Source organism: Cetorhinus maximus, chromosome 7 (assembly GCF_964194155.1).
Source record: "Cetorhinus maximus chromosome 7, sCetMax3.hap1.1, whole genome shotgun sequence".
Classification (NCBI taxonomy): domain Eukaryota; kingdom Metazoa; phylum Chordata; class Chondrichthyes; order Lamniformes; family Cetorhinidae; genus Cetorhinus; species Cetorhinus maximus.
This window is the reverse complement of record NC_135885.1, coordinates 17,553,058-17,580,920: the sequence shown is the minus strand read 5'-3', so window position 1 is coordinate 17,580,920 and position 27,863 is coordinate 17,553,058. Positions and strand designations below refer to the sequence as shown.

The 27,863-nt window shown below is 41.2% G+C and overlaps 2 protein-coding genes across 2 annotated transcripts in view; both read left to right on the top strand.

Moving 5' to 3' along the window:
* The window catches only part of LOC144682622 (PI-PLC X domain-containing protein 1-like), a 705,325-nt gene that overhangs the window by 462,280 nt on the left and 215,182 nt on the right, over positions 1 to 27,863 (top strand). The window lies entirely within an intron of this gene.
* rp2 (RP2 activator of ARL3 GTPase) lies at positions 115 to 27,085 on the top strand. Its single transcript, XM_078545110.1, has 5 exons — positions 115 to 317; positions 16,289 to 16,954; positions 21,040 to 21,154; positions 23,803 to 23,888; positions 26,517 to 27,085. Exons 1-5 carry the CDS (start codon positions 189 to 191, stop codon positions 26,598 to 26,600), a joined length of 1,080 nt encoding a protein of 359 aa, XP_078401236.1. The 5' UTR covers positions 115 to 188; the 3' UTR covers positions 26,601 to 27,085.

Below are 27,863 nucleotides of genomic sequence, written 5' to 3'. Positions count from 1 at the left end.
GGCGGGTTGCGAGCTGCCCCGCGCTGTTTGATTGGCGGGCTGCGAGGAGTCCCGGCAGTTTGATTGGCGGGCTGCGGAACGCCCCGCGCTGTGGTTGGTGGGCCTGGTAGGCAGGGAAACGGGAAGCGGTTGTCAGGGTCCGAGGGAGAGGCCGAGAGGCGGAGTGCGGAGCAGCAGCAGCGAGTAAAATGGGCTGCCTGTTCTCCAGGAAATCCAAGGAGAAAAACCGTGAGAAGAAAAAGAAGAAGAAGAAGAAGAAGGAGGCGGCAGATGCCGAGGATGAACCCAAGCAATACAGCTGGGACCAGCGGGAGAAGGTGAGGCCCAGGGGTGGGGGAGGAGGAGGAGCTGGGGGCAGCGGGAAAGGGTAATGGATGCAGCCCCAAGAGAAGCTGACAAGCCTCCCTGTCCCTGCCCTGGAGTCAATGTTGAGTAACGAGGCTGCGGTCAGTACTCAGGACTGGATCTGTTAATTCTCTCAGGCTGATTCCTTCTTGTTTAACTCTGGGGGATGTGTAGAGAGAAATAAACAGCAGAGAATAGAAACACCATTTAAATTTGGGCAGGAGGATGATTAAATGATGTGTGTGTATGTGTATATCTACCTAAATACACACATATATATATTCATGTGTGTATCTATCTATCTAAATATATATATATTATATGTTTGTATGTGTATATCTATCTATATATCTATCTAAATACACATTTTATATATATATATTCAGGTGTGTGTCTAATAACGTGTAGCTAAGCAGTGTAATATATGTCACTGGTAAATATACATTTTAAGAAATGTTTACAGCAAAATTATCCATTCCAGTTCACAGCCTTGTCAATTTTAGCCAAGGCTCTTGACCCCAGTTTTTTGGTTTTTTTTTTAAAAAAAAGTGGCAGGAGACTTAAAGTTCGAATCGTGAGCATGGATGTCATGGCTTATTTTTAGATTTGTGGCTGTGGAAAGGGTCATATTTGTAGACTTTCGGAATGCAGAATGTGGCTTCCAGCACGAGTTGTATGCTTTGTTCCAGTTCTCTCTCCCTCTCTCTCTCTCTCTCTCTCCCCCTTCCCCCCCCCCCCCCACCCCCCCAACCACCACCATGCAGTTTTGATAATTGTGCTCCTGGCTGTTGTAAATATCTCCATCGGTCAAGTTGTTACAGTTACAGCAGCTTCTGTCATTCTGTGACAAGGTAGTGGGGAGCAAGTTAAGTTCAAGATGACCTCCTTTCCTGCAATTTTACTGAGGTGTGGTGTGATGAATTGTACTTTGAAATGGTTTAGTTCCCTGGTTTTAAAGGTACCTGATAGATCAGAATGGGGACCTACTCCTTGCGACTTTCTATTAGGGCAGATGACCAAAATATTTGTCAGAGAGATGCTGTCTGGCCTGGTGAGTGTTTCCAGCAACTTCTGTTTCTATTTCAGATTTCTGACATCAGCAATATTTTGGTTGAGGCGCCCATCTAGTTTCAGTAAACTAGAATCTAGCATCTTTACTGTATGAATGCTGACAGAAGTCAAGAATCTACTCCCATTGTAAGGGAAGCACACCTATTTGGGCAGTGTTGACTGTTCCAGTTGATGTTTGGTTGAAAATTGTGATTAATGTTCATTGTAATACTTTTTTCTGTGCAGCTTCCTTTGTTTGAAGTGCAGTAACTCAGTTCAAACAGTTTCTTTCCATATTCTCCTGTCACTTCTCTTGTAGGCATTGATTCCCACTGCATTACAGTGCTGGTTGCTCTTGTCAGCTGACCGCATTGAACTGTGGAGATTTTGAGCTTCATTTTCTGAGTATGGATGGTTAAGTGGCAACTGCTAACCTGTGGAGATCTTCACAAACAATCCAAACCCCATTCATGCCTGACATGCTATCATTGGCATTTACTCACCAACAGCTGCTGAGTTCAACAGTGCTCAGTTTGGGTTTCACCAGGGCCACTCAGTTCCTGAACTCATTAAAGCCTTGGTCCAAACATGGACCAAAAAGCTGAACTCCAGAGGTGAGGCGAGAGTGACTGCCCTTGACATCAAGGCAGCATTTTACTGAGTGTGGCATCAAGATGCCCCAGCAAAATTGAAGTTAATGGGAATCTCCACTGGTTGGAGTCATATCGAGCACAAAGGAAGATGGTTGTAGTTGTTGGAGGCCAATCATCGCAGCCCCAGGACATTGTTGTAGGAGGCTTCTGGCCAGTGTCCTAGGCCATATTATCTTAAGCTGCTTCATCAATGACTTCCCATCTATCATAAGGTCAAAAGAGAGTATCTATCTAGTTCCCCATGACATACAATGACATTACCATCCCTGAGTCCTCCACCATCAACATCCTTTGTTGCCATTGACCAGAAAGTTAACTGGACCAGCCAGATAAATACTGTGGCTAGAAGAGCAGGTCAAAGGCTGGCTGGGAATTCTGTGACAAATGACTCAACTCCTGACTACCCAAAGCCTGTCCATCATCTGCAAAGCACAAGTGTGATGGAATACTCCACTTGTCTGGATGCATGCAACTCCACAATACTATCCAGGTCAAAGTAGCACACTTGATTGACCCTCAATCCATCACCTTAAACATTTATTCCCTCCACCACTGGCGCACTGTGGTTGTAGTGTGTACCATCTACAAGATGCATTGCAGTTGCTTGCCAAGGCTTCTTCAATAGCATCTTGCAAACGTTTCTACTGCCTAGATGGGACATTGAGTCTAAATCACTGAACACCCTCATTAACAGCATTCTGGGTGTTTCACCATATTGTGGTTCAAGAAGGAAGCTCATCACCACCTTCACCAGAGATCATAGCGATGGCCAATAAATTCTGGCCTTGACAGTGATGCCCACATGCATCCCATGAACAATTTTTTTTTAAAAAGGGAGCTGACCTTTGGGAGCTGGAGGACTTGACCATTTGGACAATCACCATTTGGCTGAGAATTAATTTTTGTGTTGCAATGAAATGCATGATGGTAATGGACTTGGGAAACTCTTTCGAGTTATCAACAGTCACAGATTGCAACTCTTTCAAGTACAATCACAGTTCTTGGTTTCCGGGAGTGGGACATGAACCCACAACCCTCTGATTCAAAGGCGAGGGTGCTATGAACTGAGCCACAGCTGACACCTCTAATGGACTTGGGAACTTGCCTCATTTATTTCCCTTCTTAATCAGCACAACAAAATTCATTGAACTAGTATTAGTGTTCTTAGTATCATGGTGTTTTGTTGTATGTGCTTTATTCATTTGAATTTTAGATCATAGCAATTTTTTACAATTCCAGTGTAAGTGTTAATCAGAGAATGAGGTTAATCATTTCCATTTTTGACGAAGTTATTCATCACATCAAGTCACTATGATTTTTTTTGCAGAAACCTAATTTAAATCCAAGTGCCAGTGAGTGATTTTGACCATGGTCAGATATTTGCCCCACGTAACTGTGTTCAATGCCTTACTAGCTTGCTCAGTATTGGCTCAGTGGTGATGCAGTTTTTGCAATCTGCAACCAAGGCTAAGCTATTAATCAGCTTAATGTTAAAAGAGAGAGCCTTTGGAGTGGGATTCTGATAGTTAACTAATTGTTTGTATGCAATGAAATATATTGTTTATAAACATCTTTCTTAACTGCTCAAATTTTAAGTCATCCACTGAGGCTCATTGTATCTCAGCAAATCTTTTTTCTGGCTTCACTGGCATAAGGATCCATAAATTAGTTTTTAATATGATTCAAATGGCAACTGCACAGAATCAGTTGTTGTTAAAGGACGTGGATTTTATTGCAAGATATAAATTTGACTTTTTTGTTTCAAAATGCAGTCTCCAGGGAATTTAGCTTGCAATGCCCCTTTGTAGAATTGGGAAGTATGCGTAAACTTTTCATTGAAGAAGCTGGGTATTTCACAACTCTAGCCTGTTGTGCCCCACCCAAGGCTTATTTTTGTTTTTGACAGCTGAAACAGAACTGGGTTATGTACTGCTGGAAGTTTGCATATGCTTCTACATAACTAAGTGTGCCATATTATCTGCAGTTTATTTTAAACCAGTTTTATGTTCAAGACTGACCTGTCACAGTCTTGCCCAGGCCCCTCAATTATGGTACATTTCACCTCCCTTAGTCATTTCTTCCGTCTGCAATTTAATAAACTTTACATCAAATTATCATTACTGCAATCTCTGCTGCTATTTTTTCCCCAATCTTGCTACTCTGTGCAATGACCTTGGCCCCTTCTTCACCTTACCGCTGATGGCCCCAAAAGTTGTAGAAATAATTCCCACAAGACCTTTCATGTGGAGGCTTTAGAGAATCGGCCTTAAAGGTACTAATTAGACAAATTCAACCCTAGCCTGTGTTCATGATTCTAGGATAATAAACCTCTGACGCTTTGAGGTTACTGTAATTAATTCTAATTTTTACGTGACGTGGGTTGGCTGGCTACCTTTTTTAAAAAAATAACCTGTGTAATTTATGAGAGGGTACACAATACACAATTTTTTGCTACAAAGTAAATTTGTGCTCCTGATTACAGGAATATTCTTTTTATGAAGTTTATTTTACTTCAGTGATTGTAGATAATAGAGGAGCAAGTGTCTCGCTCAGCAACAACAAAAAGCCAGTGAAAATGTGTACAGAGCACATGCCAACATCCATCCACTTTGGTTTGCCAGTGGAGACGTAAACATGAAGAATGCAAGTCAAAAATCCACGGTGTATGTTATTTCAGATTCTCGACTTTTAAGTTTTGGGGAGAAGAATAAACTTTATCATTAGGAATAAAAGTTAGGAGAGCTTACTGTGGATTAAAGTGATATGGGCTATATTGACGTGATTGAAGCTGTGAGATTGTTTTTACTGTTAATTAGTCAGTTTGTGTTTCCTGCTCACCGGTGGCAGTGTGACTGGAAAGGGAATTTATTTTCAGAGAGATTTTTCTCAAGCATGTAGTTGAAAGGGCGATGTATTTAAAATTGTATTACTTTATCCACATGTGGGAAAGAAATATTCTGTAAAAGTTCTATTTCTAGGGTGTTATTTCGAGGTTTGAACATCCTAGTATAATTAAACTCAGCTACTCCTTAATAAGACAGTTACAAGATGCACGTTGATTTCTGGTGGGGGTTTGTTTCCTGTACTGAATGGAAAGGATGTTAACATAATTCCTATTTGGGGCATTCATTGCCTGCATCAAACACACTGGGGTCATATTTAGAACAACCAGTTTCCTCCATTTGCTCCCAATTAAATGTTTTGGCCCCAGCCATCTAACATCAATATGCAAAATTTAATTAGTGCAACATTTCCATTGCCCACACCATACCTACTTTGATCCCTCTGTCTGAAATTTCTGATCTTTTTTTAAGATTACCTTATTGAACATCAGAAATAAGTGCAGTGCAGTCAGTTAGCACATTGACTCTTCTAGCACTGGGGCCCAGATTTGAATCCAATCCAAGTTAAAAAGGAACATTTCCCTTCCTTCTGGCTGAATATGCACTAAGTAAAATGTTTAGCCAGTCTCAAACTATCTGCTGGTAGATGACACGCAGTAAAAAAAGCTGGGTGCCTAATAGTGGGGAGTTGCTTTGCTGCAGGATTTGAGCATGCCACCTTGTTGCTGCAAGTTTTTTAACATTCATTCCTTCACGGGATGTGGGCTTCGCTGGTTGGACGAGCATTTATTCCCCGTCCCTAATTTTGTCCTTGAGAAGGTGCTGGTGATCTGCTTTCTTGAACCGCTGCAGTCCATGTGGTGTAAGTGCACCCACAGTGCTGTTAGGAAGGGCGTTCCAGGATTTTGACCCAGTGACAATGAAGGAACGGCGATATAGTTCCAAGTCAGGATGGTGTGTGGCTTGGAGGGGAATTTCCAGGTGGCGGTGTTCACATGCATCTGCTGCCCTTGTGCTTCTAGATGGTAGAGGTCACCAGTTTAGAAGATGCTGGTGAAGGAGCTTTGGTAAATATCGGTTCAAGGAAACTGAAGTATGAAGAGTAGCTTGAGGGCCATCAATTGCTCCTGGTTTAAGCAAAGTATGTATTGAATTCAAGGTATTTGAATTTTCTTCCTCATATTTCACTAAAGTTAATTCTCCCCTCCACTTCACTTTTTTCTTAAGTTCCTTAAAGTTCAACTTTTTAAGCAAGTACTTGATAATTACAAGCTGTTATTGTCACAATTTGTTTCAACCCTGACGTACACAGACCCCAGTCAATTCACTCTTCCTGCTCCTGCCACTCTCCAGTGAACCTCTGACCCTGTCCCCCCTCACCTCTCTCTCCAGCCTCCCCATTCACCCAAATTAAACTATGTCTGATTGCCGTGCTCTGCTCCACCTCCTTCCCTTCTCTGCAAGGTTCAATCACGTCCTGCAAATCCTCAGTTGGTTCATTTCTTCCCTCTTTTAAATTTCATGGACACGTTAGTGATATTGGGGCCGGTTAGCTCAGATGGCTCGCGTGTGGTTCAAAATAATGGCATGGTCGATTCCTGTTCTGGATGAGGTCGACTTGGACAGGCTGGGGAGGTAGGTACCCTGAGAATGGAAGGCGATGGCAAACCACCACTGACCAAAACTGTCAAGGAAATGGCTCAGGATCAGCATCAGCAGATAATGAGTCATGGACTTGCCTTTGGGCAGAGCACTCATGGAATGGAATTAGCTATGTTATTAAGTTCCAATTTAAGCATAATTTGGTGTAAGCACATAACTTCAAATGACCACAGCTTATTAAGTATAAATGCAATTTTTGCAAAGTTACAGCTTAATAGTAACAAGGAAATCATGAAAGATTATTGAACTTATTGGTTCCATGCCAGACTGGCCCTTCCTCTCCCCATAACCCTGTGTTCTTTTTTCTGTCTTTCATTTAATTCTCAAGTTTAAGGGTTGCAGTATGAAATCTTATTGTGCTTGGAGCACAATCATGCCTAGGAACTACAAATCATTTTTTTTTAAAAATCCTTAAAACGAACGTAACCTCGTGCCTCCCGACTCACCTAAAGACTTTACCTATCACTGAAGTATAGTTGTGTGGGTGGTTTATTCATCTTCAGTACCTCGCCCAAATGTAATCATTAGCAACCTGTGATGCTCACTGCCTGTTAGAAGACAGAGGAGACTTTGGTGACTTGACAGGTACATTGTTGTCCTGTTACTCATCCACCACCATCTTGTGGGCAATTGGGAATGGGGCAATAAATGCTGGTCTTCCTGGCGACACCCAGGTCCTGAGAATGAATTTTTCTAAAACATGACTGCCTAAGCTGGAAGGCTACTTAAACCAATTGTAATCTTTGCTAGGCCTGCAGATTCCAGTGGAGAAGAAATCAGTCAACGTTTCGAGTCTTCATGACCCGTCGGCAGAACTGAAACATAGTTAGGAGAAAGATGAAATATAAGCTGGTTTAAGGTGGGGGGGCGGGGGGAGAGAGAGAAGTTGAGGGTGTGGTGATTGTGGAGATAAGCAAGCAGTGATAGGAGCAGATAATCAAAAGATGTTACAGACAAAAGGATCAAAGAGGTGTTGAAGGTGGTGATATTGTCTAAGAAAGGTGCTAATTAAGAATGGAAGACAGGACACTCAAGGTACAGCTCTAGTGGGGGTGGGGTGGAAAGACTGACAGGGCATTACAGGTATAGATTTAAAAATAATGGAAATAGGTGGGAAAAGAAAAATCTATATAAATTATTGGAAAAAACAAAAGGGAGGGGGAAGAAACGGAAAGGGGGTGGGGATGGGGGAGGGAGTTTAAGATCTAAAGTTGTTGAATTCAATATTCAGCCCGGAAGGCTGTAAAGTGCCTAGTCGGAAGATGAGGTGCTGTTCCTCCAGTTTGCGTTGGGCTTCACTGGAACAATGCAGCAAGCCAAGGACAGGCATGTGGGCAAGAGAACAGGGTGGAGTGTTAAAATGTCAAGCGACAGGGAGGTTTGGGTCTTTCTTGCGGACAGACCGCAGGTGTTCTGCAAAGCGGTCGCCCAGTTTGCGTTTGGTCTCTCCAATGTAGAGGAGACCGCATTGGGAGCAACGAATGCAGTAGACTAAGTTAGGGGAAATGCAAGTGAAATGCTGCTTCACTTGAAAGGAGTGTTTGGGCCCTTGGACGGTGAGGAGAGAGGAAGTGAAGCGGCAGGTGTTGCATCTTCTGCGTGGGCATGGGGAGGTGCCATAGGTGGGGGTTGAGGAGTAGGGGGTGATGGAGGAGTGGACCAGGGTGTCCCGGAGGGAACGATCCCTACGGAATGCCGTCAGGAGGGGTGAAGGGAAGACGTGTATGGTGGTGGCATCATGCTGGAGTTGGCGGAAATGGCGGAGGATGATCCTTTGAATGCGGAGGCTGGTGGGGTGATAAGTGAGGACAAGGGGGACCCTATCATGTTTCTGGGAAGGAGGAGAAGGCGTGAGGGAGGATGCGCGGGATATGGGCCGGACACGGTTGAGGGCCCTGTCAACGACCGTGGGTGGAAAACCTCGGTTAAGGAAGAAGGAGCACATGTCAGAGGAGCTGTTTTTGAAGGTAGCGTCATCAGAACAGATGCGACGGAGGCGAAGGAAATGAGAGAATGGGATGGAGTCCTTACAGGAAGCGGGGTGTGAGGAGCTGTAGTCGAGGTAGCTGTGGGAATCGGTAGGCTTGTAATGGATATTGGTGGACAGTCTATCATCAGAAATTGAGACAGGTAGGTCAAGGAAGGGAAGAGAAGTGTCAGAGATGGACCATGTGAAAATGATGGAGGGGTGGAGATTGGAAGCAAAATTAATAAATTTTTCCAGGTCCCGACGAGAGCATGAAGCAGCACCGAAGTAATCATCGATGTACCGGAGAAAGAGTTGTGGGAGGGGGCCGGAGTAGGACTGGAACAAGGAATGTTCCACATACCCCATAAAGAGACAGGCATAGCTGGGGCCCATGCGGGTACCCATAGCCACACCTTTTATTTGGAGGAAGTGAGAGGAGTTAAAGGAGAAATTGTTCAGTGTGAGAACAAGTTCAGCCAGACGGAGGAGAGTAGTGGTGGATGGGGATTGTTGGGGCCTCTGTTCAAGGAAGAAGCTAAGGGCCCTCAGACCATCCTGGTGGGGGATGGAGGTGTAGAGGGATTGGACATCCATGGTGAAGAGGAAGCGGTTGGGGCCAGGGAACTGGAAATTGTTGATGTGACGTAAGGTGTCAGAGGAATCACGGATGTAGGTGGGAAGGGACTGGACAAGGGGAGAGAGAAGGGAGTCAAGATAACGAGAAATGAGTTCCGTGAGGCAGGAACAGGCTGACACGATCGGTCTGCCAGGACAGTTCTGATTGTGGATTTTGGGTAGGAGGTAGAAGCGGGCCGTCCGAGGTTGGGCGACTATCAAGTTGGAAGCTGTGGGAGGAAGATCTCCAGAGGAGATGAGGTCAGTGACAGTCCTGGAAACAATGGCTTGATGTTCTGTGGTGGGGTCATGGTCCAGGGAGAGCTAGGAGGAAGTGTCTGCGAGTTGACGCTCAGCCTCCGCGAGGTAGAGGTCAATGCGCCAGACAACAACAGTACCACCCTTGTCAGCGGGTTTGATGACAATGTTGGGGTTGGACCTGAGAGAACGGAGTGCAGTGAGTTCAGAGAGAGACAGATTGGAATGGGTGAGAGGAGCAGAGAAATTGAGACGGCTAATGTCACTCCGACAGTTTACAGCTTTCCGGGCTGAATATTGAATTCAACAACTTTAGATCTTAAACTCCCTCCCCCATCCCCACCCCCTTTCCGTTTCTTCCCCCTCCCTTTTGTTTTTTCCAATAATTTATATAGATTTTTCTTTTCCCACCTATTTCCATTATTTTTAAATCTATACCTGTAATGCCCTGTCAGTCTTTCCACCCCAACCCCACCCCCACTAGAGCTGTACCTTGAGTGTCCTGTCTTCCATTCTTAATTAGCACCTTTCTTAGACAATATCACCACCTTCAACACCTCTTTGATCCTTTTGTCTGTAACATCTTTTGATTATCTGCTCCTATCACTGCTTGCTTATCTCCACAATCACCACACCCTCAACTTCTCTCTCTCCCTCCGCCCCCCCACCTTAAACCAGCTTATATTTCATCTTTCTCCTAACTATGTTTCAGTTCTGCCGAAGGGTCATGAAGACTCGAAACGTTGACTGATTTCTTCTCCACCGATGCTGCCAGACCTGCTGAGTTTTTCCAGGTAATTCTGTTTTTGTTTTGGATTTCCAGCATCCGCAGTAGCTTTTAGCTTTTTGTTTTTATCTCTGCAGATTCCAGTGTTTGCAATGAGGTTACACTTGCGTGAGCTAACTACCAAGCTTGGATATGCTTTAATTGTGTAAGCACCAGGCTTTTTAATTAGGCTATGCCTGTGCAAATGTAATTTACTCATTATACTTTAATTATATAGGGAAGGGATGTGAAGCGGATGTCCTTTGGGGAAATTGTAGCTGAGTCTGAAATGACAAAGAAATGCATGTAAATGGCTGTTCTTCATTAAACAAAATTTCTGCTGGTTAAAGTCACTGATTACACCAATTCTTGTTATGTAATCGATAGACTACAGTGGGGAATTAAAGCCAAGTCTGGTCTGATGTTGCTGGCTCACAGTCTAATGCTGTCTTGGCAGTAGTGTGAATATTTTCATACCATGTACATGCTCAGAAAGTGGACAAACTGTTTGGGTGTGCGATCTACATGCGGAAGTTAAAATAATGGACCCTTTCACTGTTGCCCGTCTCATGTGGGTAGTGTAGGTTTACGGCCTGGATTTTGCAGGCAGCAGTGAATGATCAGTGGCAATTACACTTGCATCTTCCCACAGACTTTCAATGGGCTTTTGCAATGGAAGCTACAATGATTAGAAAACCATTTTGGCACGGCATCCTGGACCTCTGTGGCCAGGGCAAGCATCTGTGTCTACTTCGCATATTACAATCCCCGTGGGGAAACCGTTAACCAAAATAACCAAATTTGCTGAATGATCCCAAATGAAGAAATCCCCAACAAGATTCCACATTTTAGTAGTTTTTACTTCAGCACAAATCAGAACCAACACAAATTACACATGAATTAACAGGCAAATGATACTTTAAAAAAGGTAAGTATCACTGTAAGTGGTTGACACAACAAAGATACGGCTTATGCAACCACAAGCATTCACATTACTCCCTGCATAAATGTGATACTACATAGGTACACTGTTCCACAAAATGCTGTTCTTTACTCATGCAGGTTATGTCAGGAGTCCTATCCGACAACAGCTTTCTTTCACCTCTGAGTTTCACAGGTACGATTATCATCAGTAAGGTGCACTTCTACGAACCCCCTTTTCCTCTGGTCACGACAGTCCTGATAGTGTGGCTTTCCAGAGTTCCTTTTCAACCAACGATCCAATTACCCGGTTCATGGTTTGGCCACTTCTGGGAAGACACCCATCTCCAAGCTATTCACAAGGCTTTCTAGGTTTTAAATGTTTTTTTTGGCCAGCTCTTGCAGTGCCTCCAAGAGATCTATCAAACAGAAAAACTGACCTCTTTCTGAGAGTGATGTGCTTCTACTTCTCACAAGAATTCAGTGTGTTCCTCTTTCAGTCTCGTGTGCTTTCTCTTTGTGTGTGCATTTGGGCCTTTACCCTTCAGCTCCTTTGCTTGTAGCTTTCCTTTGTGTCTGCAGCTCTCATTTGTGTCTGCCAGCCTTGTGGCTTTTCTTAACTTCGTTCCTGTCAGTGCTGCTTTCAGGTCAAGTGTCGCAAGGTCACATGGACCAGTATTTCTTCTTATCCAAGAAAATTACAATTGATGCAAAGTCTCAAAAGTCCTTTTCAAATATTCTTAAAAACAATTACAGAATCCACAGACCTTTTAAAGAAATTACAAATTTTCCTGTACTGCTTCCATGTCAAATTATCACACATCAATCATATTTAATAATCCTTACTGAAACATTCAGAGTTTGAGTAAGGAAATGCAAGTTTGAATATTCAATACCAAATCAAGTAGAGAAAGTGAAATACAGAGGCAGAAAGATGAGATTGAGAGAAGTAAAAGACAATAAGTTTTTAAAGTTTAATTTTTTAATTTTCTAAAATCTCCATCAATAATTAAAATCTGAAGGAATGAGACAACAAACTTAAATGTTTCGGTGCCAGAGAGGGGTTTAGTAGTAATTCAGACTTATCACCCCATTAAAAATCTACTTGCATAAAAATGGATGAACCCTAACGTCTCCTGACCTGTTCATTGGATAATTATTGCAACTTCACACCATTCTGTACATTTCAATACCAAGCCTCGTGGCAAAAGATAGCTACACCATTGCTTTTACTGCAAAATCTGGGTCTACATGTTAACCTGTCACAATGAAAGCTCGGCTGAACCTTCTTGTCGGTTATCCTTTGTATGTAAAGTATCTAAACTTCACACCCAATGGGGCTATCCAAACACTTTTTAACAGGAGAATTTCTGCAGTTAGGCACTGATGGTTACAGTGGGAACAATTATTTTACTGTTTTTCTTGTGGCTGTCAACTCATTTTTCACACGTATTTTGCAATTTCTCAAAACTTAATTAACTCTGTTTAATTTGTAGTTATAGCCAAAATATTGGTATTGAAATAAACTGTGATCTAAATTTTGACCCCACTAACACATCGGAACAGGCCTCTTGAGCCTGGTGGCTGATCTATACTTTAACTTCACTTACCTGCCTTTGCTCTATATTCCTTGCTACTCTTGCTTAACCAACATCTACCAATCTTTCTTGATTTTTTTCAAATTGAATTTAGTTTCCTAAAATCTCCATCAGTAATTAAAATCTGAAGGAATGAGACAACATACTTAAAAGTTAGTTTCAGCGCCAGAAAGGTGGGAGAGATTTCCACTACCTTTGTGTGAAGAAGTGCTTCCTGACATTAAGTGTGAGCAGCCTGATTCTAATTTTAAGGTTATGTCCCCTTGTTCTAGGCTGTAAAACCAGTGGAAATAGTTTCTTTCTATCTACTCCATTAAGTCTTTTAATCGTAAATGCCTCAATAGATCATACCTTAATTTTCTGCACTCGATGGAATCTACCCAACTTGTCCTTATTTAACTCTTTTAGCCCCAGTATCATTCTGACGAACCTGCACTGACCCACACCCAAGGCCAATCCTTCCCGAGGTGTGGTGCCCAGAACTGAATGCAGTATTCCAGATATCTAACTCAACTGACAAAAATAAATTGAAGATTAAAGTTGCTTAACCAATTCTCACATTATGCTGCAAGTATGTGAAAGGAACTGTTTGTCTGAAATGTCGTTGAAATGTGGTAAGCTAATGTCGGAACCAGTGGGTTTTCTGGCATTGGTGTAACTGCTGCATTTAGCACATGCGTTGCTGAGTTGTGTTAAAACCACTTTCATTTGAGAAGTGGAAGTGAAAAAATTGATCTTGAAGGCGTTGAGGAGGGAAGGAAAGCTGGCTGCTTCCTGTCACACATCCTCTTCAGGAGAGGATTTCATTGCTGCTGGTTGGTGCTCTTCACAGTATTGGCAAACATGAGATTTTCAACATCAACAGCCTATCTTTATATAGTGCCGTTAATGTAATAAAATATTCCAAGGCACTTCACAGGAGCATTATAAAACAAAATATGACGATATTAGGTCAGATGACCAAAGGTTTGGTCAAAAAGCTAGGTTTTAAGGAGTGTCTTCAAGGAGGAAAGTGCTGTAGAGAAGTGGAGCAGTTTAATGAGGGAGTTCCATAGATTACGGCAGGGCTTCCCAAACTGTGGGCCATGATATTTTGGGGTCATGCACTCTGTGGCAGTAATGGCTGCCGTAGAGCTCAGACCGATTTCTGACAGCTGCGAGGCCCCTTTAAATGCTTGCAATTTTTATTTTTGTTGGAGGGTATGGCCTATTGGACTGCTTTCTCAGGCCTGATTGTTGGTGCAAAAAAAAAAGCCTCTGAAAAGGTAGGTGTTCAATTCTTTTTTGAAGAAACTCTGCCTTTTCATCAACTCCCCCATATTCAGTTCCTTCCCTCCCCTCCCTTGCTCAACAATTCCCTTACCCCACCAAATTTTCATCCCGGGGTCTCACAAAGTCTGAGGCTTTGAAATGGGGTCACTCCGGGACAAAGTTCAGGAAGCATTGGCTTAGGACCTATGGAACTGAAGGCACAGCCACAAGTGGTGGAGTGATTAATATTGGGATGTTCAAGAGACCAGAATTAGATTAGCGTAGATATCTCGTGTTTAAGTGGAATAATGTGGATAATGTTCATTTTCCTTCCCATCGTATAGAACATGCTACTAATAGTTAATAATTAAACAGACTTCTTTCTTGCTCCTCCTCGTTGCTGATTTACATTCCTGGAAAAGTTAGAATTCTGGATGTTGTAATAAGCTTAAATGGATTAGCATTACTGGCCAATGTCTGAACTGGAAAGAAAGAATTTGCATTTATGCAGCATCTCTCCAATACTTTGGGGCATTCCAAAGAAGTAAGGGTAAATTTGGATAGTAGATTGGAAAAATTCCCTTGCCCATGTCTAAGTACTGCAGTGGAATCTTTTTACAGGCTGTTGTGGTCTCTTTTTAATGCCTCTTCAAAAGAAAGTCCCTCCAACAATATAGCATTTTCTCACTTCTGAAGTGAACTGTCAGCCTGGATTATGATTTCAAGTTATGGAATGTGGTTTGAAACTCCGCCTTCTGTCTCACCTGGGCCAGGTTGACATTTAGCAGCTCATGTAACTGTGTAACTGGTTTAATCCAGTGCTTTTTGAATGACTTGTGAACGCAAGACTCATAATTTTTGTAGTGTTTAGTAATAACACTATGGTGATGTATGTGGACGTATTGTGTATCTTGAGCTCAACTGAACCACTTGCATGGCCCTTACTCCAATCACAAAAAGACTACCATAGATATTGGTGTATAAGTCGACCATAGAAGCCACAAAATTCTTCAAAGCTGGGAGGTGGGGAGGGCTGGAGGGGTGAGTGGGGGAGGAGTGGTTGACTTGTATGTCGAATAGAAAAGTGAATGGTGGGTGTTTTGAAATGTCATCAGCTTTTGCCGCAAAGAATGAGAGTGTCTTGACTTCCGCGCTTCTTCACAACGTAGCCCATGTTACCTACTTGATCCCTTGCCCACTTATAAGGTATCAGTAAGTAAAATGTGTTTGTGGGGTGAAAAATTTGAGGTTGACTACTAATGCCAGTATAGCATGCTGTGGCTGAAAAGGGGGATTGATTTGTATGCCGATTATATGCAAAAACATGATTTTTGGGACTTGTATACCGCAATGTATGGTATCATGAACAACTGTGCTTTGAATTTCTGAAATATTTGGAGGAGTTGAACAAGGCAGGAATGTGCAGAGGGAACCATTGTAACTAAAGTTTTTTACACTTACTTTCCAGATTTCTTTCTTGTCTGCCTTCCAGAGGAAGGTTGGATACATGTGCTAGGTTTGGATTCCATGGATGCAGGGTATCCCAGTGGCTCCTGCCCAAGTGGTTATTTTATGAAAGTGTGACCCTACATGTTTTTTTTGTTAGGCTTGCCGATTTTTGCCTCTGTCCACATCGGCCATTCTCTCAAAAATCAGGAGTCATTGATAGCAAAAGGAGAAGTAACCAACTTGGATCAGCTAGTTCAGCAGAAACTGAAAATTGAACCCACGACTTTCCTATCAGATTTCACCTATTATTTATTCCTCCTGCTTCTAATACTTTTCTCCCTCTCCTTGTGGGCATGTTCACTCCTTATTGGGACACAAATCTGTGGACATCACAATGTTTACAGCACAGGCTGTCCAGATGGTCATGTCTGTGCTGGCTCTCCGAAGGGACAACTTATCTAGTGCCACTCTCTGCCTTTTTCCCCGTAGCCTTACACATTCTTCCTTTTATATAATAATCCAATTCCCTCTTAAGTGCATCAATTGAACCAGATGTCCAGATCCCAACCACTCGCTGCATGAAAAAGCTTTTCTTAGTGTCACTATTGCTTCTTTTGCCATTCCCTCCACCGTGCCCAGGGTTGCGGCTACAAATGACGCCACCTGTGGAGATCAACTAATTCCATGCAGAGCAACATTGGTTCTTGGGCCTTCCTGTGCTAGCCCCGTCCTGACCAGCTGAGACTAGTGTTTCCCTTGACCAGATGTTGCATGGGCAAAGAGGTTTTAAAAAAAACAGTAGTGATGTGTGAATAGCCCAAAAGCTTTCCATGTTAAGACTTATCTCGTACATTGGATTAGAAATTTTTGTGCATGTTTAAAGTGTTTTGTTTATTTTATTCCAATAGATTGATGTTAAAGACTATATGCTGGTTCAGTTAAAGGATCAGACCGTGGGACGATTGCCTGGTAAAGTTGCTGGTGAGCAATTTGTCATCCAAGAATGTGAAAACTGCAACATTTACATTTTTGACCACTCTGCCACCATCACCATTGATGACTGCACCAACTGCAGGATATTTCTGGGACCTATCAAAGGCAGTGTCTTTTTCCGTGACTGCGCTGACTGCAAATGTGTTGTGGCTTGTCAGCAATTCCGCACTCGGGATTGCAAAAAAATGGACGTCTTCCTCTGCTGTGCAACTCAGCCCATCATTGAGTCGTCCACAGGCATGAAGTTCGGTTGTTTCCAATATTACTATCCCGAGCTGGGCTACCAGTTCAAAGATGCAGGCTTAAGCATCTTCAATAACAACTGGAGCAACATCCATGACTTCACCCCTGTTGCAGATGAGAACAACTGGATCTTGTTACCAGAAGATGCAATGCCCCAGGATTTTGTTCCTCTTCCTGATTCCGAGGAGCTGAAATCAGTTCGGATCTCCACAGAGCTGAGCAGGAGCATTGTTCCAATCACGCGGGGTCAGAGACAAAAGAACAGTGAAGAGTTGTGCTTGGTGGTGTTTTTTGCCGGAGATTATACCACAGCCAATGCTAGGAAGTTAATCGATGAGGTGAGAAAATTGCATGGTTGCACTTAGTACTATCTTTTGTGCACTTTTACCTTTTGTGATTTGCTCAAAGCCAAGGTGAGTGATACTGCAGTGTCCTTGAAGAGAATTGTGCTTCCATGTGAAGGCTAGGTGAACTTTTCATAGCAAAAAAATTGAAAGAGCACATTTTTTAATAATCTACAAATATTGATAAAACAGCATTGAGACACTAGAGAAAATAGGGCAATAAGATTAGTATTGAATTGCTTAATGAACTAAAATGAGCATGACCGGCTGAATGGTTCCTTGTGCAGTGAATTTCCATGTAACTATAGCCCTTGAAGTTACTCCCTGAAGGTGTGTCATTCAATTCCATTTCATTCTGATCTCAATTTCAACCTCCAGATGAACCACAAAAATCATGGTGGTATGGGTGTTGCTGTTGATTTAATGTCCTTTGGTTTTGGGATGCAGGGGTAAATTGGACTAGGTTCCCTGTTTCTGATGGCAAATCAACAACCTCCTTCCTGCATGTACATTTGTGTGTACAGTATTGGGATTATTGTGTTTGGCCCTCATTGTCAAAGTTTACATGTGAATATTAGTCAATTGAGCCAGGTGTTGGAGGGGTTGATCTAGACCACTGGAGCTCCTAGTAAAGAACCTTTAGGTGCAAAACAAATTCACAAGAAATGTGAACAGGAACAAAAGGCCCAACAAAGTACTTTTAACATAACCAATTGGACATTTTGAGTTTTTGATTCAATTTATTATGTCAAATAGATTGACTTAAAGTACAGCAGGATGTTGTATAAATGATCTTACAAGCTCTGACTGAAGGCCAGCTACTTTTCCACCAAGGGTTAAGAGTTGCTTTAGTCTCTCCTGTATGTATGTTCCAGCAAGCATTTGTGAAACCTGAACCCTTCCTGCTGGAACTGACGTTTCCACAATCCCAAAGCACAATTGATCTGACCAGAGTTTTATACATCTTTTATCAAGTTGTGTAGCTGTGACCAACCTATAACAATGAAGGTTTTTTTTAAACTTTCCATACTGCATTAATCTAGCATTGTTGAAACACCACGTGTTTGGGTTGAGGTTAGAACAATGTGGTGTGGGAACGTGTCACAACGTTCACAAGCTGGCAGAAAGTGTTAGTATTCTGATACTTCCTTTTCTCTGCATTTGTCAGCGCAAATGGTTTCCATGTGTAAGAAAAAGGACTTAATGAAATAAGTTTGCATTTATATAGTGCCTTTCATGACCTCCCAAACACCCAAATGCTTTACAGCTAATGAAGTACTTTTGAAGTGTAAGAGACAAGGCAGCCAGTTTGCACACAGCAAGCTCCCACAAGCACCAATGTGACGTTAACAAGACAATCTGTTTTTGTGATTATGGTTGAGGAATAAATATTGGCCAGCACACTGGGGATAACTCCCCTACTCATCTTTGAAATAGTGCCATGGGATCTTTTACATCTACCTGGGGGCAGATGGGCCTTCAATTTAACGTCTCATCCGAGAGATGGTAGCTCTGACAGTGCAGTGCTCCCTTAGTACTTTGTACTACTAGATGTCAGCCTATATTTTTGTGCTCAAGTCTCTGAAGTGGGACTTGAACTCACAACATTTTGACCCCAGAGGCCAGGGTTGACATTTAATACAAGATCATTGAAGCTAACACTAAATTTTCATAATTTGTTTTTCTTGAAAACCTCAACCTCAAGCAATGGAAAATGGGCCTATATTTGGATGGAAGAAAGTGAATACTTTAAACTTGAATGAGTAAAGATTTTGAGAAATGTTGTTCAGGGCAAAGAACAACTTGTATAAAAAACAAAAATACCTGGAAAAACTCAGCAGGTCTGGCAGCATCCTCTCCACAGATGCTGCCACACCTGCTGAGTTTTTTCAGGTATTTTTGTTTTTGTTTTAGATTTCCCGCATCCGCAGTTTTTTGCTTTTAACAACTTGTATAGTGTCACTAATATAAAATGTTCCAAGGTGCCTCACATTGGGGAGAATGATAGAAGAGAGATTCGGAGAGATGATGGGAAGCATGGTCAAAAATGGAGACATTTGATAGGGGCAGGGTGGAGGAATTAAAATTAAGATGTTCAAAGATTAGGTGTGAGGCAATTGAATGGCGTTGTTGCTAAACCATGGAGCTTTTGACAGGAGCTGAATAAGATTGATTCAGTTTTCCCAATGCTCAGTTGGAGTACTCTGTGTCTCATTTGTAATTTGATATCCAGGAAGTAGTCTAGCAAAACAGATCATTGTGGAATCGAAGATAGTTAAGAGATCCAGCTGGGTGTTGTCAGCTGTTGTAAATTTAGGGAGATTTTCCTCAGATAATCTTTGATATACTGACACTTGTCACACCCACAAATGGTCTGGGTGTATTTTTTGAAAAGTTGAGCCGAAATGCAAAAGATTAAGTGACTTTCATGACCAGTTACTAACTTACTGTGTCTGAACTGTGGCATGAACATGCATCAATACAGAATTGGAGTGCAAAAATCCTGATAATTATTGGACCTGTTAACCGGGAAAATGCTTCATAATCATGGCATGTTATCAATGTTGAACTAAGGCGCATGGAAACATGCAAGGAATTCAACATGGATTAAGAAAGGCCTGATACTGAAATTCTTGGAGGAAACAATTAAACTCTTTGAGGATAATTTAATTTACTTAAAGAAAAACACTCTCTTGCTAGCTATAAACTTGGCATGTCCTGTAATGTTCAGTCTTAGCCTCAAGGATTGTATCACTTGCTGATCTCCTGTACGGCCAACAGAATTTTTGCATGAGCTGTGATTTGGGAGGAGTGGGGAGGCTAGCCAGCGCAGGCTTGCAGTTGTCGGGTCTGACAGTGACAAGGCATGTATAAGGGAGCAGAGGGCTGAGGCGAGATTGTGGAGACAGAAGTAGATGTTCTTTACGATGGGGAGAATCTGGAGCCAGAAGCTCGCTTGTGTCAAATAGAGGTTGTGAACAGTCTGGTTCAATGCAAAAGTGTGGTTGGCAAGGGTGCAGCGTTTGTGGTGTGGGATAAACACAATGACTTCCCAATCTTTAACTCCAGGTAATTGTGGATATCTAATCTTATGCCCAGTTGGGAAATTCAAGCAGTGAGCGAATTTAGATATCTAGGTGTTTGGGAAATTTTTTTTTGTTTTTATTAACGTACAAATTATTTCGATGGTTTTTACCTCAGTGATAGGGGAATTTTGTGGGATGTTTTAAAATTAACAGTTAATGCTGATGACTTTGGCAAAACTAATCTGGAGGGGGTTTTAAGGCCCGACTATAATGCATGCACTGTTTAAGTATACTGAACTGAACGCACTCATGAATCAAGGCCTTCGTACCCAAGTTCATTAACACCTCCAAGCAGGTTTCCTCCTAACATCACTAATGTTCACCGTTTTTAAAAAAAAGTTGGTGTCCATTTACTTTTAAGTGCCCTTTCTCTTCAGTTAATATAGGTTTGTTTTAAATTTAAACCAACTGAGCCCACATTGCACAACTACTCCACTCCCACCTTCTAATCAAATAAAGTGCTTGGATTTAATTTTCCAGGCAGATTGGAGATTATACTTGATAGCAACTGGAATGCATCATAGACTTTTAACTTGATTATCAACATTGTGAAGCTTGAAGAATCATGCAGCACAGAAGGCCAGTCAGCCCTCATGTCTGTGCCAGCTCTTTAAAGAGCTATCCAATTAGTTCCCTGCCCTGCTTTTTGTTGTAGCCCTGCAGATTTCTCCATTTCAAGTATATATCAAATTTCCTTTTGAAAGTTGCTATTGAAACTGCTTCTGACACCTTTTCAGGCAGTGCATTTCAGATCTTAACAACTTGCTGTGTAAGTTGCTAGTGGAATCAATGATTCTACATTATACAAGTGTTTAGCTCCTTAAAGAGACTTCTCTTTAAATGTGTCATAATGGGAATATTGCAGCAGGTTTATCCTATCTTTCCAGTTTTTCATTTTCTTGTTGCTTAAAATAAAACTTGTGTCGTATCTCTAATTTGGTGTTGAATGCTTCTGGCAGTAAAACTAACCATCTTGGTTTTACCTTTCAAAAGATGGCTCTAAAGAATTTTGCTCTTGTGCAAACAAAAGAAATTTCAATGCGACCAGACGATGCCAACAGAGTATTCAAGGAGAAAGCAGCAGACTTTATTCCATTGCTTCAGCAAGGTAAAGTTATATGTTTGGGGAGGGAGTATTAATTTGAATGAATGCATTTCCTAAATCCATACAATCCTATTCCTATTTCTCCCCCTTCTCCATCCCCAATTCTGTCTCATGGTCTGTTGAAGTGTCAGATGTGATGTTTGTAACTATCAGTGTGTCACAGGGTACCTTTGGGATTCAAGCCGTGTGTCATGCATCCTTGCTGTGTTTAACATACTGCCACCTTTCCTTAATGGGTCATTAATTTCCAATAAATATTGGAAGACTGAAGGCATTGTCTTTGGTTGCCCCCCCACTCCCCTGGCATCAACACGCTCTGTTTCCATCCCTGGTTATATCTCTCATAGCTGAAAACAGTGTTGTGTTTTCCCCCAGTTGAATTTGCATCTATGTATTGCACCACTACTAAAATTGTCTGCTTCCGTGCTGTAACATTGCACAACTGTGCCCTTCCCTCAGTTCATTTGCTGAAAGCCTCATCCATGCCTTTGTTACTACTAGACTTTATCATTCCATGTTCTCCCTGCCAGCCTCCTATCTTCCACTCTACATAAACTTGGGGTCACCCAAAACTCTGCTGCCTGTATTTTAACACTTTCCAAATCTCATTCACTCATCGGCCTTGTGCTTGCTGACCTGCTCCCACTCTCTGTCTGACAGTGCCTTCATTTTAAAATCCTCATCCTAGTTTTTAAATCCCTTTGCAGCCTTGTCCATCCCTATCTAAGTTTCCTCGTACAGCCCTACAAACCGTCAAGATTCCTGCACTCCTCTGATTCTGACCTCCTGTGTGGCCTTATTTTAAATGCTCCAACTTTGGCGACCATGCTTTCATCTGTCTTGACTCTAAACTCTCTGAAATTCCCTTCCTAAATCTTTCCTCCCCTCTACCCCTCTCTCCTCTCTTTAAGATGCTGCTGAATACCTGATTCTTTGATCAAACTTTTGGTCATTTTCCTGGCTTTTCCTTCTGTGGCTCATTATCAAAGCACTTTTTTTATTTATCGCTCTTGTTAAGCACCTTGGGACATTTTACTACGTTTAATGTGTTATATAAATGTAATTTGTTGTAAATTTAGTATTTAAAAGAGGTTTTTATTGACCATAACATGCTAAAAGTGTTAATTTCAAACAGAAAATGTTTCAGTTGTGGCTAGTAGGACAGTTTTTATAATTTGAATGGAAACGATAGTGAGAAGTGATTGATGGATCAGATTACCTGAACCAATGCAGTAGTCTCACCAAGATAAAGTAATAGAAAGGCGAATGCTTTTTCAGATTGCAGAGTTAAATCTTGTAGATGGAAGAATTTTGGAGTGTTTAAAGTATGATTCAAATGATCCTAAAATTGTTAGTTTTATAGTGCTAGGTGGAACAGTGTGTTCCAATAGTTAACTCAGTGATGCAAGTTGGAACAGTGTAAAAGTACAGCAATTTGTAATGTCTTTGCTTGAGGTTTGAAGATTATGGCTAACAACCCAGACAATGAGAACATGGTTGACTTGCTTCAATATGCAGAACTATTGTACACGACTACAATATCAACTTGAATTTATATAGTACCTTTAATGTAATAAAAGGCATAACAGGGCATTATAAAACAAGACACAACATCCAGCCATGTAAACGGATACTGTATTAGGGCAGTTAACCAAATGTTTGGCCAAAGAGGTTGTAGGTTTTAAGGAGTGTCTTAAAGGAGGAGAGTGATATAGTGATTTAGGGGAAGGAATTCCAGAGCTTAGTGCCCAGCCAGCTGAAGGCAGGGTCACCAATGGTAGAGCAATTAAAGTAAGGATGCTCAAGAGAATTAGAGGAGCACTGATATCTTTGAGGGTAGAGGGGCTGCAGGCAATCACAGAGATAGGGAGAAGCGAGACCATGGAGGGATTTGAAAACAAGAATGAGCATTTTGAACTCAAAGCACTGCTGAAGTAAAAGCCAATGTGAATACAAGAGCACGGGGTGATGGGGGAAACAGAACACGGGCAGCAGAGTAGAAGAATCAATCAAAGGTTGCATTTTTTTTATAGTACATTGACAATGGTGTGGAATGGACTTTTATGTTGCATAAGATGTAGATTGAAACAGGAAGAGTACGATTGCCATGGGCCACTTCACTAAATAAACTAGAAAGAACTCATTGCCAAGAACATACTACAATCTTCAAAAATACATTTTTAAAGCAAGCTATGGATTGATATTGTGTCGGTCACTTCCTCAAGACATCCCAACCCATTGAAGCTGATTAAGGGCTAACTGTTGGCTTGGACACTGGGGAGAACCTCTATGCTCATCGAACATTGCGTGCAGTAAATGTATTTCAGTTTACCCCTTTAGTATTAAATTTTATGTCACCTTTTGAATCCTACTTCTGTTTTTGGTTGTGCTGTATTTAATATAAAAATTCAAAAGATTATTTAAAATGGGCAGGAGAACAGGATTCAAATTGGATGGCTCGTCTTGAGGGCTGGCACCGGAGTAATGGGAGGAATGGTTACATTCCTGTCTAAACTTCTGTTGTTTTATTTAATGGCGTAATCTAAAACTAAATGAGTATATAAAAAAAAAAGATCGCATCGGAGTTTTATATTTATACAGTTTGCAGCTGCAGTATTGAACCTCTCTCATGTTATCTTTCTTTTCTCCAGGCCCTGTTGTTGCATTGGAATTTAATGGAGATGGTGCCGTGGAAGCATGTCAGAATATAGTCAGCTCTGTGTTCTGTGCTTCCAAGGTAAAGGAATAAAGAGCATATTGTAGCTACATTTTCACTATTGGATATACTATTTAGTGACTTGTTTGCAATACTCATTGTGAAAGATTGGGATTAAATTTGCTGCAAAAATGATTTTATAATGCCATGCAATACATAACTTCAATCTGCTTAAATATTGAGTTGCGTAGATTCCTTTTGCATGAAATGTCAACAGTTCTGAAAACTTAAATATCATATTTTGAATAAAATGATGCTAAAAACTACCCAGTGTGGGTTTGAGCTCTCTGCAGATGGATGGTAAGTGCAAACTAAGCAGCAGCATGTTGAACAGATCAACTCACTGTAAAATGTGAGAGTGCATTAGTACAATGATCCCGACCACATTAGGAGCACAGCCCAGATCTCATGGAATAGTGCTCCCACCAGTTGAAACTGTCAATAAACTATTCCCACCAGTTAGCAAGTTTAGGACTTGGAACAGCGGCGGATCTTTCAGGAGTGAAGTTAGGAAACACTTCTACATGCAACGGATGATAGAGATTTGTAACACTTTTCTGTGAACAACAGTCGATGCTTGGTCAGTTCATAATTTTAATTCTGAGATTGATTTCTGTTAACCAAAGGTATTAAGGGATATTAGGGGAAAAGGTGTCCAGTTTATGGAGTTACTCCATATCAACCATGATCTAATTGTATTGCAGAACAAGCTTAAGGAGTTAAATGGATTGCTGCTGTTCCTATGTTCATAGAACTTCAGCAGCAACTGCTTGTGATGTCTTACTTAACCTCCAGATAATGCCTTACACCTGCTGTTGTCCCAAGTCTTGAGTTTGCTCAACAGGATACAACTGAGGTCTGTGTTCCACATAGTGGAAAAATGAACACAGGACAGCTTGCCAGCCACCTTGATGTTCAAGACATTCAATTCCTGCTGTGTACCAAACTTACTCATCAACTGTTTTTAATTTAGCTTCTCATGAAAAGCTTTGAGGCATGCCCACTTCTTTGACAAAAGCCCTGAAATGAGCATTTGATGAACCAGACTTCCTGCTCATAGGATATGGTGAGATTTACTGCTCCTTCAGGGTACTTGGTGCCTAATAATTGTCGGCTACAGCCTTCCCTGCAAATGTTCCCTTGTTGGCACAAATCCGCCTCAGGTTGGTCTTGAATCTTACATGCAAAGTGAATGTAAACCTTACCTGAGAGTTCTGAACCGTGACAGAAAATGCCTCATGAGTGAGTTTATTTTATTTTAGGTCTTTGGTGTCTTTGGAGAAAGACCAATGTTTCCTTCTTCCCTTCCTTGCACTGTCTTGAAGGATTGTCCTAAAGCTGCCATCCACCAGGACCCTGGTCATTGATGTAAATCAGTAATTGTCAGTTGGCACTTTTTCAATTGGCACCCTTGAGTTTGGGAGATGCCAAGTCATACTCTATTTTTATTGATGTGTTGGGCACCCACCACTATATTCCACTGGTTATTCCATTGCTCATTCTGGTAAGAGTGCAAGAGGTCCTGGTGGACCTGTTGACAGCACAATGTCACAAGTGAAAATGAGTGAGTCAGTAAATACTTTAAGCTCCATATTCTTCCCTTGATGCAGTTTAATCCTACTTAATGAAAACTTTCAGTGGAATGGGTGATAGTGGGCAACCTTGTTTCACCTCTCTTTCAAGAGAGACGGTTCAGTAAGTCTTTCATTTACCCTTTTGTGGATTTTGGAATTGGAGTACACCAGCCCAGGAAAATCAAAGATGCAGCCATGTACTCCCAGAGTTTTCTGCCTCTTCACAAAGTGCAAGGTCAAAACTATTACAAAAATCAATGAAAGCTGCATGTGTAGTACATTTTGGAAAATACCAATATGCCCTCGACACTAAAATTCTCAATGGAGTGTGAAGAATTCTAAAAACAAAGTTACATTTGGGAAAATCAAAAGCAACTGAGATTTGAAGAGAGTAGGAAAGAAAGACCAACTATATCAAGAAGTAGGAGGAGTTAAGGTTGGGTTTTAGAAGCCTATATTTCAAGGGAAAAGGAAAATGGAGCATGATAAGTTCAAAAGATTTGAGATTAAAAATAGATTTGAGGCAAGTTAAGAATAACATCAAATCTTTTCACCCAAAATAAATATATAAAATGTAATAAATATATGGAGCCATACAAGGCAAGAGATTATTGAGGTTGATCTCTGGCCTGTGCTGAGTTTCCCATCTTAATCAGCAGTGGATATATTACATTTAGCACTGATCTCTAAGCTAGGGAGGAGGTATATTAACCAGGGTATGTCCTTCTACTTGCTATCCCTGGTGGGAAGCACACAATGTGGGCATCATTTGAAAATTGAATCATGCACAGTGTTTGAATATCCTGCCAATACTCAGCCCTCTTGGCTTGTTTTTGAAAAATGTTGATTATCTGCCACAGAATAGCATGAACACATTGGATAGAGAAGGGAGAGCCCTGGAATTATTAAAAAATACTTAAATGGTTATAGAATTGTGTGCTATCTTATTCTGGTGTTGAAGGTAGTTGTCCTACAATTTGTTACTGAGCATACTATACCAATAAACGATTTTTAAAAGTGTCTTAAGGTATGGAAGCTTACCAAGTATTCTTCTTTGCTTCTGTTTGCTAAACAGGTCTTTGTTTCTGAAAGCAAGTCTTCAGCATCCCAAGATGTGGACAATTTTTATAACTACGCTGATATGCAGATGGGAATGTGAAAATGAACATCCGCTATATGTAATATCTGCCCATGGTTATTATTCCATTGAGTAGAATACCTTAGCATTGAACTACTGGAAATGAGTAGTATTGTGAAGTATGGGTGATTTTAGTTTTTAAGATTTAACATCCAGAATGTAACACTGTCCCAATTGTTTTCAGAGTAATGCTAGTCAAATGCATAACCAAAGCATTTTCAGCAGTTTTGTACATCTAAACCTATTTTAAACTCTTTGCTTAGTCCTTTCTCTCTCTCTCTCTTCCCCCCTCCCCCCAATTGAGAATTCTTAAAAAGGAAGCATTCTTCGAAGGGAAGCCACAAGTTTCTGGAGTACTCTTTGTTTGATGTAATCATAGAATATTACTGCACAGAATTGATCCATTGTGTGTTTCCTGATTCTGATTTCCATTCCTCTGTCTCTTAACTTTTTAAATTCTTTTCTCTCCTTTTATTAAATTGAATAAAATATTAGCCTAAGCAAAATTTGGATTTCATTTCTCCATTTGCCCTTTCACCCTGGACTCTGAAAAATGCCAATTGAGTGAGTCTTGAGTCAAGTTAGCCTACCTCTTTTATGGATCACTGCAGTTTTAACAACATCTTGCATTTGTGTAGGGCCTTAAAGTAAATGAAAACATTGATCGAGGAGTTTCCCCTGGATAGGCATGTTAAAAATCATCACTGAGCCAAGAAAGGAGGGTTTGGGAGATGCAGTTTAAAACCTGAGCCACTTTGGAACTGCCCAATCACTGGGAAACCAAGTCACAGAGAGGATAAACTGCATCACTAGCAGGAAGAGATGCTGGTAAAAAATAAAATCCGAGGGTTAATTTCCAACAAAATGTACTCCCCCCAAACTTGGCTTCCAAAACTAAGGTTTGTTTTAAGTATTTTTCATTTTTTATCAGGAAAATGACATTTGTGGTACTGCCACATTGGGATCAACTCAATTGATTTCTTATTGCAATATAAAAATTATAATAGTTTGAAAGTAAATTTAGATTTTTTTATATACATGATGTAAAGCTTTTAGCGGTATGCCGGATTATAACTCTTTCTTTATAATAATGCCATATTACAATTTAGGAGAACTTGGGGGCTAGTTCAAGATTAAAAAGTAATGGCAACAATTTACTGTATAAAATGTTCTTCAGATCTACCTGCACTGAGACATTTCTTGTTGCAACAGACTCCGGTTTGAAAATATGACGGTGGTTTTATGAATACTAAGGGGATTGAGGGATAATAGGGGATAGTTTGG